The sequence below is a fragment of the Gopherus flavomarginatus genome, chromosome 10 (assembly GCF_025201925.1).
Source record: "Gopherus flavomarginatus isolate rGopFla2 chromosome 10, rGopFla2.mat.asm, whole genome shotgun sequence".
Lineage (NCBI taxonomy): Eukaryota > Metazoa > Chordata > Testudines > Testudinidae > Gopherus > Gopherus flavomarginatus.
This window is the reverse complement of record NC_066626.1, coordinates 76,975,423-76,994,228: the sequence shown is the minus strand read 5'-3', so window position 1 is coordinate 76,994,228 and position 18,806 is coordinate 76,975,423. Positions and strand designations below refer to the sequence as shown.

At 43.2% G+C, this 18,806-nt stretch overlaps 1 protein-coding gene across 1 annotated transcript in view; it reads right to left on the bottom strand.

Annotated features, from left to right (window-relative positions):
• Window positions 1-18,325, bottom strand: part of GYPC (glycophorin C (Gerbich blood group)) — a 45,990-nt gene extending 27,665 nt beyond the window's left edge. Inside the window, exon 1 of the mRNA XM_050917197.1 lies at window positions 17,954-18,325. Within this exon, the coding sequence (XP_050773154.1) occupies window positions 17,954-17,987 (34 nt within the window). The 5' untranslated portion in view covers window positions 17,988-18,325. The remainder of the gene's footprint in view (window positions 1-17,953) is intronic.
• Between the last annotated feature and the right edge of the window lie 481 nt (window positions 18,326-18,806).

Sequence of the window (18,806 nt, the reverse complement as noted above, 5' to 3'; positions counted from 1 at the left end):
TTGTTGTGAGCACTGTTTTACACCCACAAATAATTTCCCACCCTTAACAATTTGCAAGTGAATGGTAGCACTTCGAGAGCTAATTACCGTGTACTTCAAACACCCAGTGAAGTCAGGGGAGCCTCTCCATTGGCTTCAGTGTTCATTCATTTTGGCCTTTGTTTGGGTGCTTACATAGATAGACTTGGCTGCCTAAATCTGGCTTAAAAAATTAAAGTGGTATTTGTGGAGGCAAAATTATGCCTTGAAAATTAGAGGGTGGGTAGTGTCCTAGCTGGAAATGAGCTCATAAAGTTTAAAAATCTGAGCAAAGAAAGATTTAGGGTAGTCGATTCCTGTTTCAAAGGAAGGCAGATTCAAGCGCACTGAGGAACTTTTTGTATGCAGCAGCAGGATCCATACAAACAGTGTGGCAGGCTACTAGGAAACTTGCCACAAAATTAAGTGTTCTTCTAGATAAGCCCCAGGAATCATCCGGAAGTGCAGAGGACTCTCAGCATTCTAAACTATTCACTCAGGAGTAGGTGGAGGTCGTGCACTGACTGGTGAAACAAGTTACGTCACTGCCTTCAACTGCGGCTGTTTGGGAAAACAATTCAGAAAATGTTCAGTCACTTTTACTCATGCTGAGTAGTGCCTTACTCTGTGAATAGTCTAATTGCGACGCAGTGCAAGAGTGGCAGAATGTGGTCTTTTGTTCCTTTTTGTCCAAGTAACTCACAAAATATAACAAATTTAGCAGCTGGAGACAGGGAAAGGGGTTGCGTGAATGTGCATCTATTCTTTCTTTGACAGCAGATCAGCCGTGTTGATTTCAATGGGGTTCTAATCGATTAACTTAGGGGAGAATATGGTCTAGTATTTTTTGATAACAAATGCTTGCTGAGGCACTTCTCTCATGAGCATATTTTATAATGCCCAGGGCTGAAAGCCATTGCTTCTTTTCTAAAAGTATTAAATAACCATCATAGGATAAAACCAGATAACCAGGGCCCCAATGAAAAAAATCGAAGAGTTCCTCAGTAAACTCTCTACCAAAAATAATAACATAAAATAAAATACTCCAAGTTGCTGAATTCATTTGGAATATGGAAACAGAGTGAAATTCTGCCTGTCACATGACTGAATAGGACCAGGCATCACTGATCTCCATTTGTGCGGGTATTATGAAGGGCACTGGTTCAGCACCATTCAGTGGACAAAATGAAATACCAGTGTTGTACATAGAAGGTGGAATTTTCCAAAGCATTTTGTGTAGAACTAATCTTGCTCCCGTTGAAAGCAAAGGCTAAACTTCCACTGTCTTGCAAGTAGACCTAGTCAGGGATTTTTCAGTAATTTTTTTTTTCCTGAAAAATGCCAATTCATCAACATGGAAACTGTTTGCTAGAAACAGTTGGTTTCAACAAATTTTCCAACCTGAAAAAATGTTGAGTTTTTTTTTTTCTTCAACGAAAAGGTCTGGGTTTTTTGTTTCAGAATGACTTTTCATTTCAAAATTTACCCTAAAACAAGCATAAACCAAAGAAAAAATGTCAAAATTGAAACAAAAAGTCTCAAAATTATGGGAATTTTTTTGTTGTTGTTGTTAACTTTAGTTGAATTTTTTTTCTCTTCAAGTTTGTCTCTTCAGCAAAGTTTTTGAGGTTTTGACTTTCCATCTCACTTGGAGGCAGGAAAAATTGTCTACTCCTCAACCTTTTTCATGGGACAGAAAAACTGTTTCCAGCCCAGCTTTAGTTTAATGGAAGTAAAGTTAGGTCAATGTTGAGGGCTTTTCACAATCACAGCTGGAAAGATGTCAGAGAGGGGACAGAACTAATGACCAGAAAGAGGATTCTTTTCTAGAGTCCCTAGACTCGGACACTCCTGGTAGTTCTCACTGACTCTCCAACTCACAGACCAATAAAACACAGCCTGTTCTACCTAATGTTACCACACTGGGTCTCTCTAATCCTAACCATCCATGGAAGAGACTGCACATTTTTCATATCACTTTGTATCTTGAAACCAATACCATTGCCTCCAAAGAGGTCTGCTTTGGAACAGTGTATGCAGGTTAAGTTATCCCATTGAAACATCTGCTGGGGGTGTGGGCGGGGAACACACAGGGCTGCCACAGCTCTGGAAAATATGAAATCAACTTAGAGTTCAGCCATGCCGTACTTACATTAAAGCTTGTTTACGAGCCAAATTCCACCCTCCCTACATGCGAGTGCAACTCCTGTTTACTTCAGTGGTAGCTGTGCTGTGCTTATCTAAGGGCACAGCTTGAGTCAAAGTATTTATCCATTGTGAGTCAGGGTCAAGAACAAACACCACACACCTGCATGCCTTTTTAGAGCCACATTTTAGCTCCTTTTACAGGCCTGCCTGATGCTACACTCTCAGACCTGAATTACAGACTGGGACACCAAGAAGCAGAAGACAAGGTGGTCCCTTTCTGCATGATGAATGTTCTTTGTGTTTGGGGCTCATTGGTTCCATCCCCCACCCTCTTCTGATTTTTCGTTGTGTGGGGCTGTTTTCTCACCACAGGCTGCTGCTTTCTAGTTTGCTGCCTGGCTGCTGAGCAGCGCCAAAACCTCCAAGAATTAAGCACAGAAAGAGGCTAGACCCCTGCCCAAATCATGCCATTTATTGAGTGTTTGTGTGTGCGTGGGGGTCTCTCTTCTGAGTTATTCACCTGAGGGGAAACCATTCCCGCTGCAGCAGCCAGCGGGAAGCATTCTCCTGGATTTGCAGAAGTGTTTTGTAATAATGATGGAAATAATCGTTAATAAGCACCTAGATGGGCATTACATCTTTAGAGCCCTTTCCAAGATGCTTCTATGAGAGTATTAAGGGTTCAGTGAGGGTGGACAGCTCTAAGCCCCTGCGGGCTGTGTTGATAGGGCCATTCCTCCACCTTACACAGCTGGCAAAGCAGGCCTTCCAGTGTAGAGTGAAGGAGGAGCTGCAAGGGTGTAGCAGTGTCTCTGTCACTGCATAACTTCTGGGGGCCTCGTGTCTGCACGAGGCTTGCACTGACTGGGGCAATCTGCCTCCATGCTACCCCCATCACAAGCCATGATTCAGAGCCACTGACAGCGGTAAAGAATGAATTACTGCATATACAAAAATGGGGCAAGTGGGACGAAGGGGCTGAGGGCTCAGTCCTGCTTTAACTTTAAGCCCTATTGAATCTAATGGGACTGTAGGCATGCTTAAAATTAAGCATGTGCTTAAGTGCTTTGTTGGACCAACCCAAACTGCCTGGCACCTTGCAAGATTGAGGTGGTGCTGCTGGACCCTGCTCATTGTCATACTCTGCAGAAGGACAGGGTGGCAGGTGTCTTTGGCAAAGAAAACTGCTGTTCCTGATGGACTGGACAGGAAAATGGAAGCAGTCCGGAGATGTAGGAGGATGAGAAGAAACATTCCTTTGCCCCTTGTCACCTGAGATGTGTAAATCATACCACACAGCCAGGTAGAACCCTGCAGGTAGGCTGGGAGAGGCGAGGCAATGGGGCAAAGGAAGCTTCTCCACCCAATGTCCTCACTCAGTAGCTGAGCAGGATTCCAGCCTAGCGCTCTCTTGACAAGTAGGTTGGGGGTGTATGACCAATGTATCAGATGGCATAGCAGGGCTGCACAGGGGTATGATTTAGTTCATCAGGGAGAAGGTTATGCTTCTAGCAACTCCTTTGCATAGAGAGACACATTTCCAGCTAGTGTAAATTAGTCAATAGATACCAGGGGAAGGAGGATCCAGCTGAAGATCAGGCCTGTGTTTTCTTTAGCAGCAGACACTGTAGGGAACTCTGGAGCATATTCTCTGTACCACCCCCATCCCCACCCTAAGAACAGCCATACTGGGTCAGACCAAAGGTCCACCTAGCCCAGTATTCTATCTTCTGACAGTGACCAAAGCTATGTGCCCCAGAGGGAATGAACAGAACAGGCAATCATTGAGTGATCCAACCCCCTATCACTCATTCCCAGCTTCTGGCAAGCAGAGACTAGGGACACCATCCATTCCGATCCTGGCTAATAGCCATTGATGGACCTATCCTCCGTGAACATATGTAATTCTGTTTTGAATCCTGTTATAGTATAGTTAAACCAAAGTCATTCTACTTTGTAGCAGTGGGATGACTCAGAGGCCCTCCATACAACCATTCCCCCCACGTCATAAGAGTAGGATTTTCCCCTTAGTTAAACTGTCCACATCTGATGCACTAGTAACAGAGGACTATTCAGGTAGGGGCTGAAGTGGCATGTCACGGTTTGTGTGGGCCCTCTGCGGTGGAGTGAATTTAACCCGTAACAAGTAAGGGTCAGCTTTCATCTCAGAATCCAAGTCACTGTGAAAGGGCAATCTCACCCTTTGACTTTGAATATCAGGTCATTTGCATCTGCATTTCAGTTAGGTGACCGACAGTATGTTCAAGGGGCCGCAGTTCTCAGCCCAAGTACCTGAGGGGGGCTCAGGAGAGACAGAGGACTTCATGACCTCGACAGCAGAGGAAGAGTGGATCCCATCTGTAAATGCTGCTCTAGCCTCGGTTCTGGAATAGTCTTTATGGGGCTTGTGATCCCTGTGCTCTGGGGGCAGGGCCTGGAGAGCCGGTTCTGCATGGAGGTGGGTCCTTTCGCCCTATATCACTTTGCACCCAAAGAGCTGTTGCATATGGCCATGCAGGAAGTCTGCCAAGGAGCAGTGCTCCAGGTTGCACTGGCACCCTGCCCTCCCCACTAGGCGGCGCTTTCGCAAGCCTGTGCTCACCCTGAAGTCAGCGGCAGAACTCCCAATAGGGTTAAGCTCAGACAGCTGAATTGCTCTCACAGTAAGTACCTACTATGTGCGGCTGCACCTTAATGAGAAGCATTCTTTGGAAATTTTATCAACAAAGCTTAAAGGTGCCACTTAGTATCAAGGCAATTGTTACACTCTTAAGACCTATTTCTACTCCCACTGAAGCCGGGGGCCGTCCTTTCCTGTCCCGCCCCCCTCCACACACGCCTAATTTCAGTAGCAACAACACCTGACCCCTTGTTTTTGGTGAGCAAAGGAGTCGCTGGGCCAGATCCTCAGCTGCTCTACCTCAGCATAGCTCCTACACCAACATACAAACCAGCAAAGGATCTATCCCATCATCCTACGCTACCTGCAATAGAGACATTCAAACACTCTGATCTCAGCCTCTACACCTGGAAACTGCAAACAGTGGAAAAGAAAATCACTTGTCAAGCTGAGTAGAAGCTGTCACTAGTAACCCATCAGGAAGGCTCTTGTCAGCCATCCTGCAAACTCTTCCTTTGCTGTTTGCTGCTGAGTCAGCTAAAAGCTACAGAATAATAACATAAGTCGGATTTTCTCAAATTTCCGCAAGGCTTCCTCTGGTGCAAGCTTTAAAGGAAAGCTACATGGGAAACATGTGCTGGGGTTGCTGTCCTTTACACAGAGATGCCTTGTACTCTGTCACTTCTAGATACACCCTGGTTGGAATAACTCCACGATCGGCTATGGAACAGATGTGATGAATGTATGGATGCAGCTCAAGCCACAGACCTGAACCAGAAGGTCTGCTAAGGCAGTGTGGACGTTAGCAAGGCTGTGCAACCTAAGTCCAGCAACTGTAAACCCAGGTGTACAATGCAGTATGGCCACTCAAGGACAGACCTTTGTCTTTGTCGTGGCTCAAAGCTCTGAGATTTTACTACCCATAGGCATCTCATGCCTGTATTGTACTCTGCAACATATCCATTCACTGATTCCTGCTGATGCCTTTCTATTCCTGTTTTCAAAGTTACTTCTGACTTACAAGGACACTATGCACGACTCCTGTGGAATTAATCATGAACACAATCTTTAATTACTGGACATGTGCTGTGGATACCCAGCTATGGTTGCGATTACATCCCTAACGAAAATAGTTCTGTAGAAATGCAAAGAGACGGCTAGGATTTCACCTCTGCGGGCTGCGATTGGCCACCTTTGGGTAGCTGCCACCATGTGTAAGCCATAGTGCTTATCTGCAGACCATTTACAGAGAGGGAATTCGGTGGTGCTCCCTCATTGATTTGGGAGAGGGTCTGCTGAAAAGCAGCACAGTTGAGCAGACACATGGAATCCATGCTGCTATCTGTTCAGTTACTGCCTATAGGGGAAAACATGACACAGGGTTCACTTCCTGCATAGATAATGTTGTTAACAACCCAAGGTAGAATGTATGACCCTCCTCTTAAAGGAAATTTAAGCCAGGAAGTGGGGAGGGGGAATTCTTTGTCTTAGGCGACTTTTCTTTTTTTTTTTAAACCAGTACTGCACAATGGAACTCAATCTATTCCTCTGCCTCTCCCTGGTCCCCCAGCATTCATCCAGTCTGTATTTACTCTGCAGAGCAGCTCTCCAAGCAGCCACCAAGCCCTCTCCTTGTTGCTCCAGCCAGGCACAAGTCCTATGACCTGAGTCAGATGCTATCAGATCAAAGGCTGTATTCATCGAGAGCTAAGCTGAGTTGCGGAGGTATCAAAGTGCAGAGGGACTTGGCAAGTGATTTTGTCCTCCGGATGTGTTTGTGTGTGCAGAGTTCAAGAAACTCCTGAAGAGTGTGGGAGGAGGAAGACGAGCCTTTGACATGGTTTCAAGCAGCATGATGGGTTCCAGAAGGGAATGCAAGGGTCTTTTACAAACGAGAGGTAGTGACATGCAGGAGGAATCTAAACTCATTCATCTCCTGGGTGCCATTCATTGCGACTGATCCAGGAAGGTGAGATTTGCTCCTCCATGCACCGGCCTGGGCTGCAGGGAACATTCCCCCGCAGGGGGAGCTGGCTGGCGTACCAGAGCCATCCTCTCTCAGTGGGGAAGCATCTCTAAATCTCTGTCAAAGCCTCCCCCTCTCGAACTGTGCTGGCCCCTGGTATGTCCCCCACAGCAGAACAGCCCCAGTTAGCCTCCAGAACTCTTTCTGTCTCAGCCAGGGCCTGGTGGAAGGCAAGCAGGCTAACATGAAAAGAGAACTAAGATTCCAAATCAGCCAGACCCTGATCCAAAGCCACTGAGGTCTATGAAAGTCAGCTCAGAGTCCAGGAGCTGATCCTCAGCTGGTGGAAACTGTTATAACTTCACTGACGTCAATGGAGTTGTAACAATTCCCCAAGTGAACATGTGTGTAGACTTAAAGATTCGACCCTCTCTAAGCTCGAAAGCTCATCTCAATCACCAGCAGAAGTTGGTCCAGTAAAAGATATTACCTCCCCCAGCTTGTCTTTCCAATATCCTGGGACTGACACAGCTATAACAATATGGCAAACCCTCCCTAATGCCTTTATATACCTGCCAAGACCTCAGGATAATGAGCCTGAGTTTTCCCTGGTAGAGACAGAGCTGTGCAGAGAACAGTAATTCCGTTTTGCAGAGAATTCTGATATGTTAAAATTTGGTTTTGTTCCAATTCAGAGTGAAAAACAGATTAAAAATGACTGTAATCCAGTCAACCCTTAACCTTCTCTTTGCTAAGCTAAACTGAGCTCCTTGAGCCTATATATTTTATATGGTCTAGAAAATATTTAGTCTTGCCATGAGTGCAGGTGATTGGACTAGCAGCAAAGAATCCTGTGGCACCTTATAGACTAACAGACGTTTTGGAGCATGAGCTTTCGTGGGTGAATACCCACTTCCTCAGATGCATGTAATGGAAATATCCAGGGGCAGGCATGCATCTGAGGAAGTGGGTATTCACCCACGAAAGCTCATGCTCCAAAACGTCTGTTAGTCTATAAGGTGCCACAGGATTCTTTGCTGCTTTTACAGATCCAGACTAACACGGCTACCCTCTGATACGTGATTGGACTAGATGACCTCTTGAGGTCCCTTGCAGTCCTACGATTCTATGATTCTACGAGCACAAGGTATGATTTCTAATCCTTTAACCATTGTCAGGGCCCTTCTCTGAACCCTTTCCACTTTATCAACATCATTCTTGAATTGTGGGCACCAGAACTGGACACAGGGTTCCAGCAGTGGTCGCACCAGTGCCAAATACAGAGATAAAATAACCTTTTTTCTCCAACTGGAGAGTCCCCTGTTTATGTATCCAGGGATCCCATCAGCCCTTTTGGCCACAACATCACACTGGGTACTCATATCCACCATGACTTCCTACATCTTTTCTAGAGTTACTGCTTCCCAGCATAGGGTCCCCCATCCTGTAAGCATGGCCTACATTCTTTGTTCCCATAGCTAACATTTACATTTAGCCATATTAAAATGCATAATGTTTGCTTGCGCCCTGTGTATCATATAATCTAGATAACGTTTTTAACCCATTTACTGTGTGCCGGATTGATTTTATCCTGTTCCAGTGATTTAAACAAAATGTCACGTAGCACCAAGTCAAACACTTCCCAGAAGTTTACATATATAACATCAGCACTGTTACCTTTATCATGCAAACTGGTAATCTCATCAAAAAAAAGGTAGCAGGTTAGTTTGACAGGGTCGATTTTCCATAAACCCATCTTGCTTTGTTTTAATTAAATGACCCTTCTTTAGTTCATTATTAATTCAGGCCCATATCAGCTGCTGCATTATCTTGCCTGGGATTGATGTGAATCTGACAGGCCTATAATTACCTAGGTCATCTCAATTACCCTTTTTAAAAATTGGCACATTAGCTTTCTTCCAGTCTTCTGGGTCAACATCTGGGAACCACACCTGGACAGACATAACTAGGCAGACCTACCCCCATGTAGATGCAGCTATGTCAATTGAAAAAATGCTTTAATCGATGTAACTACCATCGTTCAGGGAGACGGTGTTCTTACAGTGCTGGAAAAACTCCTTCCATCACTGTATGTGTTTACACTAAGCAGTTAAGCCAGTATAGCTACACCAATGTAGCCAAGCTGGTGTATTCTCCTTAGTGTAGACACAACCTGAATCGCAATTTGTTTCCGGGTCAGTTCTGGGGTGATGCAGCTACTTAGACCTCTTTATTCAGCACAGACTGTAGTTACAGTTGAATCCTACATGTATACTGCAATATGCAGTACTATAGAACTTCTGCCTCCATATGCTTATTTACCAGAATTTCAATACCTTACTGCAGCATGGCTGTGTTGCCTCATGGTTAGACCCCTGGATGAGGGCTCCTGAGTTCTAATCCCAGCAATTTCTCTACCCAGCTGGGTGACTTTGAACAAATTACTTCCCCTGTGCCTCAGTTTTCCCATCTGTAAAATGGAGCCAATGAGTCTTTGTAAACTGCATTGAGATCTGCTGATGAACAATGCAATATGAAAGCTAGGTATTATTGTTATTTAAAATAACTAAGCATGATGAGATTAGGAAAAAGCTCAAAGTGCCGTTTAGAATTCCAAATCCATAAAGCAAATCCCACTGGCAAGCAGTGAAAATGAAAGAGCCTGGTCAAGATGAATTCTGTTAGTCCTGCAACACAGGGAGTAAAAATGCCCCAGAATGCATATGAGAACTCCTACCTTACTGCTGGAAGAAAGTGGAGATGGAGAGATTTTCTGCTGTACAGTAAGCTCCAGAGACCAAGACAGAAATCTTTGGAGAAGGGAATGGAGGCAGGAGAGCTCCCAAATGAAAAGAAATTCTAGGCTGAAAAAGGAAGATTTATGTCTTCCCAGCATCTGGTCTTGGCTTCCCTTCCTTTCTTCTCACTTCTGAACCTACGGAATGCCCTTGAAGGACAGGAAGAAACAATTCTTCATTAACAGTTATGATCTTCACAAAAGCCCCCAGTTTGGATGTGGCAGAAGTTCCCTAGGAGCTAAGAGAGGATGAGATTAGAAAAAATGGGAGGCTTACAGGGGAGCAACAGGCAAATCAATGGTAGGGCTAAATCAGGAAACAGATGGTTCAGAGATCATTTGAAACTCCATGTGGTCACTCCATGATGAACACAATGAAAAATTAATCCTCTGCTGCCCCCAGCCTGCTATGCAATGGCCAACCAATTGGGGAGCAGTAATAATGCCAGCTGACATAGGTGACCAAACATAGCCTGAAGAACAAATCCTGAAATTTAGCCGTATGGAGTGGAAATCCATCAACTTCATGAAAAAACTTGTACAGATACAGATGTGTACTTCCACCTTTTCATGTTCTCTGTATGTATAAATATCTTCTTACTGTGTGTTCCAGTCTATGCATTGGATGAAGTGAGCTGTAGCCCATGAAAGCTTATGCTCAAATAAATTTGTTAGTCTCCAAGGTGCCACAAGTACTCCTGTTCTTTTTGCTGATACAGACTAACACAGCTGCTACTCTGAAACCTAGTTTATTCTGGTCATTACAACGTTTCCACTTCACGATTTTATTGCAAGGCTTGCAAGCACCAGCTCCTGGAATACATAGATTGCAGAAGAATCTCAGCTTTCATTAAAAATGAATTTCTAGCCCTCCTGGTTGCCAAGAAAAGCTTGAACGTGGGCCTCAGCTGAACCCTAAAGACTCCAGAAGGAGAACAGGCAGGAAAATAAAAATAATTCAACATTTATTTTTCTAAAATAGTCTCATGATTTTCAAGCCAATCTCCTAATTTGTTGAGGCCTGACCCCTAATATTTGATTGCTTGGAGTTGGTAATATTGTTCTTATATCAGGGGACAGCCATGTTAGTCTGTGTCAACAAAAACAGCAAGGAGTCTGGTGGCACTTTAAAGACTAACAGATTTATTTGGACATAAGCTTTTGTGGGTAAAAAAACCCCACATCGGTAATGAAAGCTTATGCCCAAATAAATGTGTTAGTCTTTAAGATGCAACCAGACTCCTCACTGTTTTTATTGTTCTTGTAATGTGCTTTTTGTCAATGAGCTCATATGATAACTTCAGGACCTGCTTCATAGAATCATAGGATCATAGAATATTAGGGTTGAAAGGGACCTCCGGAGGTCATCTAGTCCAACCCCCTGCTCAAAGCAGGACCAATCCCTAGACAGGGATTCAATTCAATTATCTGGCGTCTGTTGTTCACCCACAAAGCGAATCTATTAATCATATGAAACCTTTCAACAAATATTTAGACATGCACATTTCAGATGCTAAAATCTTCATAGACTGTACACCTGGACTACACATTATTCGCTTTATGTGATAGTTGGTCACATTGTATTGCTTCTGCTTCTCGACTGGATAACTGAAAGTTATGAATAAGTACCAGAAAACAAGCATTCTTATTTGCATGAAAATACAGAGGTTGGCATGGACCACACAACCCCATTTGGGCAAATATTTGTGAACAGGGAATAAGGCCTTGTCTACACAAGGGAAACTGACTGAAATAGATATTCTGGAATAACTATTCTGCTATAGCTATTCTGGTATAATTTACCTTTTCTGGAATAACTCCCCTATGTCGATACTCTATACCAGAATGAAAGTGATTTCATTCCAGAATAAGTATTTTGCTTCCAAAGCAGAGCAATTACGCTGGAGTAAAGTCAGCTTTATTTCAGAAAAGAGTTTCCAGATGGGAGTTATTCCAGAATAGTTATTCTGCAATAGCTATGCTGCTCAGGGCTGGTCTACACTGGGGGGGGGCGTCAAACTAAGATACGCAACTTCAGCTACACTATTCGCGTAGCTGAAGTTGAAGTATCTTAGTTCAACTTACATGGCCGTCCTCACGGCGGCGAGTCGACTGCCGCGCCCCCCCCTTCAACGCTACTTACTCCTCCTGTTAAGGTGGAGTATTGGTGTCGATTTGCAGATCGATTTATCGTGTCTAGAAGAGACGTGATAAATCAATCCCCAATAGATTGATTACTACCCGCCGATCCGGTGAGTAGTATAGACATACCCTCAGTTTCCCCATACAGACAAGAAGCAGCATGAATTTGATTGACATAAACAGTTGTTTGAGATATCCATGTTCAGAGCTGCTTTGTGTTCCATGGTTTGTAACAGCTCCCTAGGAGTTTTAACACAAGCTGGAGTTCACTAGAGTGCCGCATGGTCAAGCCACGCCATCTCCAACCACTGATACACCCCTTGTGACTGGTCCACAAACAATTTCCATTAACTTCATTGAAAGGCAAGTGTGACCAGCACTTTCTAATCCATAATCCTGGTCTTTGACTTCTGCTGAGGAAGAAATTATTTAGTCTTCCTCAAGTCATTTCCATTTATTGCTCTTCCTGAGGCCTTTTTGTTTGGAGGCCTGGAGACTGTGCTATTAAGGATGCTAATATGCAACTGGATCTTACAAAAATGTGTTATATTTCCATGTTACTTTCTACCATCTTCTTTACACAGCCTAGAATCTGATTTCCTCCTTGCTGTTTTTTTTTAAAGTGACTGTACATTGTCCAGATGGCATCTTCTTATTTGTTACCAGTTTTTAGAGGCGTCTAAGCTATAAAAGGAAAAGTGCGAGCATGTGGACGTTGGGTGGCGAATAGCGTCATGAATAGAGAAATAAAACATACTCACTACAAGCAGAAGCATGAGAATTGAGAAAGATACCCGCATACATTGAAGGCCATTTGGTAGGTTCCATGTACTAAGTGACTAAAAGATATTTTCTGTTTAAAACCAGTATCTATATCAGAAGGCTTCGTAGGTCTTCTATCTTAGAGGGAATACACACACACACAGAGAGAGCTGGTATTGACTCTGCAATATATGGCCCATCACATGTTCTCTTTATAATGTGGACTGTCCCATAAAGTAGGACATTTTAAACATGAGCGCTGCCATTAAGAAACTGAAACAGTCACTTATCAGTCACAGGGTGTCATGGAGCTTTCTCAGGGTCTGCTTGAAAGCCCCCCTGCAACTTACTGATAAAAAGCTTAACTCCATCTCAGGGCTTATCTGAAGAAGAAAGAATTAGACCCTCATGAAATAACAGGGTTTTTTATAAGCTAAAAATAAGAAAGCAAGCGAGAGAGAAATCACTTAAAAACTTTATAATACAGCAGAACGAGTTTAACCCATTTGTGATTTTCAGCTAAGTTTTCTGCTTCGTCGGGAAAGAACCCCGTTGTGAAACAGATGTCAAAAGAGAAAAGATGTGAGAGGCTGGTCTCTTTCGTAGATTAGAAGATTAATTAAAACAAAATCACTTAGTCAAATGTCTTACTGGCAAAAATATGCACAAGGCATAACACTGCGGGTACGCAATAGGAGAGTATGGAATGGATAATCACTTTCGATTGGACTCTGGTGTGAGCTGGATGATGCTGATTCTTGGAGAAACTTGCGGAATATGGATCTTATTTCTGCCACACATTGCGATCTGCCAGCCTGCTGTTTTTGTGCTGCAATATCATTGCTGAACGTGGTTGAATTATTGGTGGCAAATAAATTATCCAGCATAGCCTTTAATTTTTTCTGTTCATAAATAATTTGCAAACCAATCTTGATTTCTGCAAATGTCAGCATTCCTTTATTAGTTACTTTGCAGGAACAGTTATCAGCCTGTGGGTAAAATTTTCAAAAGTACTTAAGTGACTTAGATAGATAGATCCTATCAATCTAAGTCCTCTTTTCCAAAGTTTCATGGGACTTAGGAGCCCAGTGTCTAACTCACTTTTGAAAATGGGACCTCAATTTCTATCTATCATCTGAGCAGTGATAGATGTACAGTATTCCATAAGAGCCCAGACACAAAGATGCAATGATAACAGCTATGTGACAAGGTTACGATGTTCCATGCAGTAGTGCTAATAGACCTATGAATTTAGCTAGTTATAACCTGGATCATTCAAATCTGCTGTATAATATTTGTTTTAATTGTTGGGGGCAGAGTGATCCCAATAAATGTCAAGTGTCATGCACCTTAAGAAGAGCAGAGTGTTATTTGCATGGGTATTTTTTAACCTACATTTGTGTCCAACTACCACAATTTTGGACATATATCAAGTCTTTGCATTTGCACATTTCCATATAGATACCTATGAAGATGGGCACGATATAAGAGCCTGCATAGAATGGACTAAGTGTATCCAATTTGCATGCAGAGTCATGGGAATCATAGAAGATTAGGGTTGGAAGAGACCTCAGGAGGTATCTAGTCCAACCCCCTGCTCAAAGCAGGACCAATTCCCCACTAAATCATCCCAGCCAGGGCTTTGTCAAGCCGGGGCTTAAAAACTTCTAAGGATGGAGATTCCGCCACCTCCCTAGGTAACCCATTCCAGTGCTTCACCACCCTTCTAATGAAATAGTTTTTCCTAATATCCAACCTAGACCTCCCCGACCGCAACTTGAGACCATTACTCCTTGTTCTGTCATCTGCCAGCACTGAGAACAGCCGAGCTCCATCCTTTTTGGAAGCTCCCATCAGGTAGTTGAAAGCTGCTATCAAATCCCCCCTCGCTCTTCTCTTCTGCACACAAACACAGGCGCTCAATTTCACATGCATTTGTGGGTACATTTTGAGCCTTCTCTTTTAAAAAATGGGGTCAGTGTAATCCACCACGGTTCCTGACTCATTAAATACTCAGTACTTAGTAGAGAAGTACATTTCCTCAATCAGTAGCCTCCATTCTTATTCAAAACTTACTGTTCCAGACAGGGCCTCCACTAATGAGAGGCAACGAAAGCAAGTTTATGTCCAAGTCAGCAGATTGTCCAATGAAGGTTCCTCAGGGACTGACTGTGGCTTTGCCACAAGCCCCGAATGAAGGGCAGTGCAAGAGACCAGCTGGTGACTCTGGTCCTTGAGTTTCCCCTGGCTCCAGAAGGGAGGTCAGGCACTAGCCCTTTCCCTAGCACTTCCTCCTCCAAGCTGTGCTGGATGGTGCCTTGCATTGGTAGCACCAAAGCTCCAGTCACTCTACACCCATCAGCACAGGATAGGAAATAGCTTCATAGAGGTTGTTCTCCCCTTTCTGCTGCTCCAGACAGCCAACGTGGGGCATTAGAGGCTACACCCTGAGAAGCATACACGCAGGCTGGTGCTCAAAGGCCTGTCCCTGCTGAGGTCCTCCTCTCCAAGCTGCTGAACACTTTCAACTCCCGGTGAAGGAGATGGGAACAGACAGAGTTCAGCAGCTTGCAGGATTGATCCCCCATTCTGCAAACCCTTATTCCTGTGAGTAATCCTCACTCACACAAGCAGTCACAGAATCATAGACTATCAGGGTTGGAAGGGACCTCAGGAAGTCATCTAGTCTGACCCCCTGCTCAAAGCAGGACCAATCCCCAACTAAATCATCCCAGCCAGGGCTTTGTCCTTCAACTCATCTGAAAAAGTTTAGCAGGCCCAGGCTCTACCGTGGAACTGGAAATCTCCAGAGTCCAGGTTAGGTTTTCTAACAACAATCCACATGGTGACTGTCCACACCCACTGCCTTCCTAGGGGGTGTGGGAGGGATATGCGGAAATCTCATGGGCTGAGTATAATAAAAATAAGCATGAGATTACTGATAAACTGATGCAGATAAAAAGCACCATTGCAGGGATGTTCACAGCAGGTCAATAATGGCTTCACTGCATGGCATGTAAAGGAGCCATGATCAGAAGAAGAGAGGCAGAGGAATACGGGAGGAAAATAAATTCTCTAAGTTTATAAAGCTGGGAATTTTAAAATGGAAACATTCCTCTTTTTGTTATGCTCTTTCAGGACCACCAAGAATATACTTGTATACAAAGAAAGACTGAGTAAAAATCCCTTATCATTCATCAATCAATGCAAGAGGATCACCAGAGCACCCTAGTAATTAGGTTACCCAACCCTATTCTATCCATCTCACAAAACAGCTGTTATCTGGCATCCCGAGCCGGTATCAAAAAATTAGAATAATATTCGTCTGATGTAGTGCTGATGCTTTATGGATATTTGCACCAGCCTCAGTACTTTTCATGCTGCTTATGAAGCCATACAACTTTGTTTTGCCAGACACAGTCCCTCTCTGTTAAACATCTGTTGTCTGTGCTGTGCAGGACCTCTGTACACATTGAACGTTAACGTCTCCTTGATTAGAAACTGACTGGTGCCAAAGCTTCTCAATTTGTGCCAGGAAAACAAAACAGGCCTGCATGGAAATAATGCACTGAACTTGTGTTTGTAGTCACCAGAAGGCTTCTCCTTTAATTGAATTTGGTTCTTATTTTGTTTTTTTAAACAATGTGGATCACATTTACCATGATGCAAACTGAAACAGGATACAGGAACATCCTGTCTGAACCTGCAGGAGAAATTGCATTCAGAGAGCTGGAAAGCAGACAGCAATATTATTTCAATTCAACACTAGGTAAAGGGGTGCAAGTTTTGTATGTAACCATCTATAGTTTATGGTTGTAAAAATGATTTGCAGAGTCTGACATGGTCAAAAACTGGGAGCTCCTTCCTAGATGTTACAGAAAATGAAATGATTTGATGTATACAGTTGTTTTCTCATTCTGTACCATTGTGAGATGTTGACACACTGAATTAACACTTCAGATACGTCAAATATTGGCCTGATACTTGAGTTCACTTTTGCCACTTTTAAACTGGTAGCACTCCTGAGCTACACTAGCACAATTGAGATCTGAATCATGGCCTGAGAGTCCACTCTTAACTCTTTAAGCAGGCAAAACTCCTGAGTAAAGCTTGGGCCTTGGGTATCTACATAATCAACAACACTGCCAATCAATAACCGTGCATTTCAGCTAATGAGTGTAACTCCCGCATCCCCCAAGACATTTAAGAGCAATAGTTATAAGTAATTTACATGTCTGAAAATAAGTGTACAGAAGCTCAGAGACACCGTAGTGTCTTCTAAAGTGCCAGTCTTTGCCCAAATGTTTTTTCCTTCTACTAGCAGTGAATAGGCGTAAATCTGGTCAAAATTACTGGAACCGGAAAAAAAAGATGGAAATGATTTTTCTGCTTTTAAGTTGGTTTCTACTTGTAAAAATACCCAGAGCAAATAAAAATCTTTGGCTAAAATTCCGGTGATTCTTTTCAATATAACATTTCTGCTCAATCCATCTGTCTCATTCAAAGCTTGAAAATCATTGTCAGTTTCAAATTTCATATAGACCAGTTCATCCTACAGCAACCCTGGGACCAAGAGTTGAGGTTGGATCTTTCCCCAGCAATCCCCTCTGTGTTGTGCTTTTTGTTACAGGGATCCATTGTGAGGATCGATTCCGTTTTGGTGAGTTCATTACAAATATGCTGTGATGTTACCAAACTGATTATAGTTGGATTAAAACAGCAAACCTCTTCCAAAGCGGTTATCTGGACTGTGGGTCACAGTCTGCTGTCAGTTACACCATTGAAACCAAAAGTATTTCCATAAATGTCGCTGGAGTTACTCTAGATTTGCAGCAGATCAGAATCTGGCCCTCAATTTTTTAATATTACCCCCCAAATATTCTACTGTGGGGTGATTAAATGGCACAGTTGCTTGAACTCCCTGGGCCAAATTCTCTCTTGCGCCACTCACTGAAATCAACAGAACTATGTCAGCGTTGAATTTTTCCTCCTCTAACATTACTGTGAGAAAACAATTCAGTTGCCCTAAGACTGTGTTTCTAAAGTTCCCAAAGCAAACATGCATTGTAACTTTAAATATAGACTGACAGTTTTTGGCTTGCGTCTCATATTACATACAGACAGCTTGGTGTCTCTAAATAATAATATCTCAGAAGAGAGACACTAAGCCTTCTGAATTCTCTATATTTTCATTCCTTACGGGAAAAGCATTTACTTTATATTTTCTCTAGACTAGCACTTAGAATGAAATGTAACAAATTTTCATATGCTATATTCAGGAATTAAACTTTGCAGAGGTCTGTTTCAATTCCCTTTGTAACTTACACACACACACACAAACACACACACACACACACAGTTTAATCGATATCTCTTTCCTTTAAGGAGACCCCAGGAAATTTGTTGCAAGAACTTGAACTATGTTTAAAAATCATCTGGTTAAAGAACAGACTTGTAAATTCACTGTTACTGCAGGGAGGGAAAAAAACAGGGTACTCACATGGCGGTGGTGTCACATTGTTTTGTTCACTCATAATTTACGCCTTCAGAAATGCCTTATTTGTGCTGACAGATTTTTCCCCCTGTTCAGAATCGCCGGCTGGATTAAACAGAGCGGCCAGAAAGGCAGGGAAGAGACCAAGGACCCAGGAGAATGCAACACTTGTTCAGACACTCCTTGCTGAATTCCTGACCCCTTCACAACTGGAAAAGGAAACAGCACATGTATCATTCTCTTTTGCCCTTCCAGCTCACATGAGCAGGAAGGGGCCCCCACTTTCAGATCGCAGTAACTGTTTTCAAGTTTGACGTATCCCAGCCCCTCTCCCTTCCAGGAACTTTGAATCTTGAGCAACAAGTAGAAAGAAAATGCTTTTAAAAGTGATTGGTTTCAATCACAATCCAGTCTAGCGTCCCAGCCCCATGGATATTAACCCAACGGTGGATAAGTCACTGCCAAAAAAATGGAGGAATGCTGGGATGATTTCACATTGGGGTTTTCAAGTTCCATTCTGGCTTGCAAGCCTCTGCCCTGAGATTCTAATTGTCCCTCTCATTTAACTGGTATAAATCAGGACTATATCCACTGAAATCGGAGTAGTTACACTGGTGTAAATAAGAGGGAGGAACAAGCCAGTGATTAAGAGACTCAGCTTGGTATTCAGGAGAGTGGGGTTTAATTCCTGCATCGGCCTCGCATTTCCTGTGTGACCTTGGACAAGTCTCTCCCTGCCTCAGTTTCCCATCTGTAAAATGAGGGTGATAGTACTTCTTACTGCCTATACATTTTCTTTCTTCTCTATTTAGATTATTCAGTCTTCAGGCAGTGCTTTTTTTTACTGTCCGTACAGCAC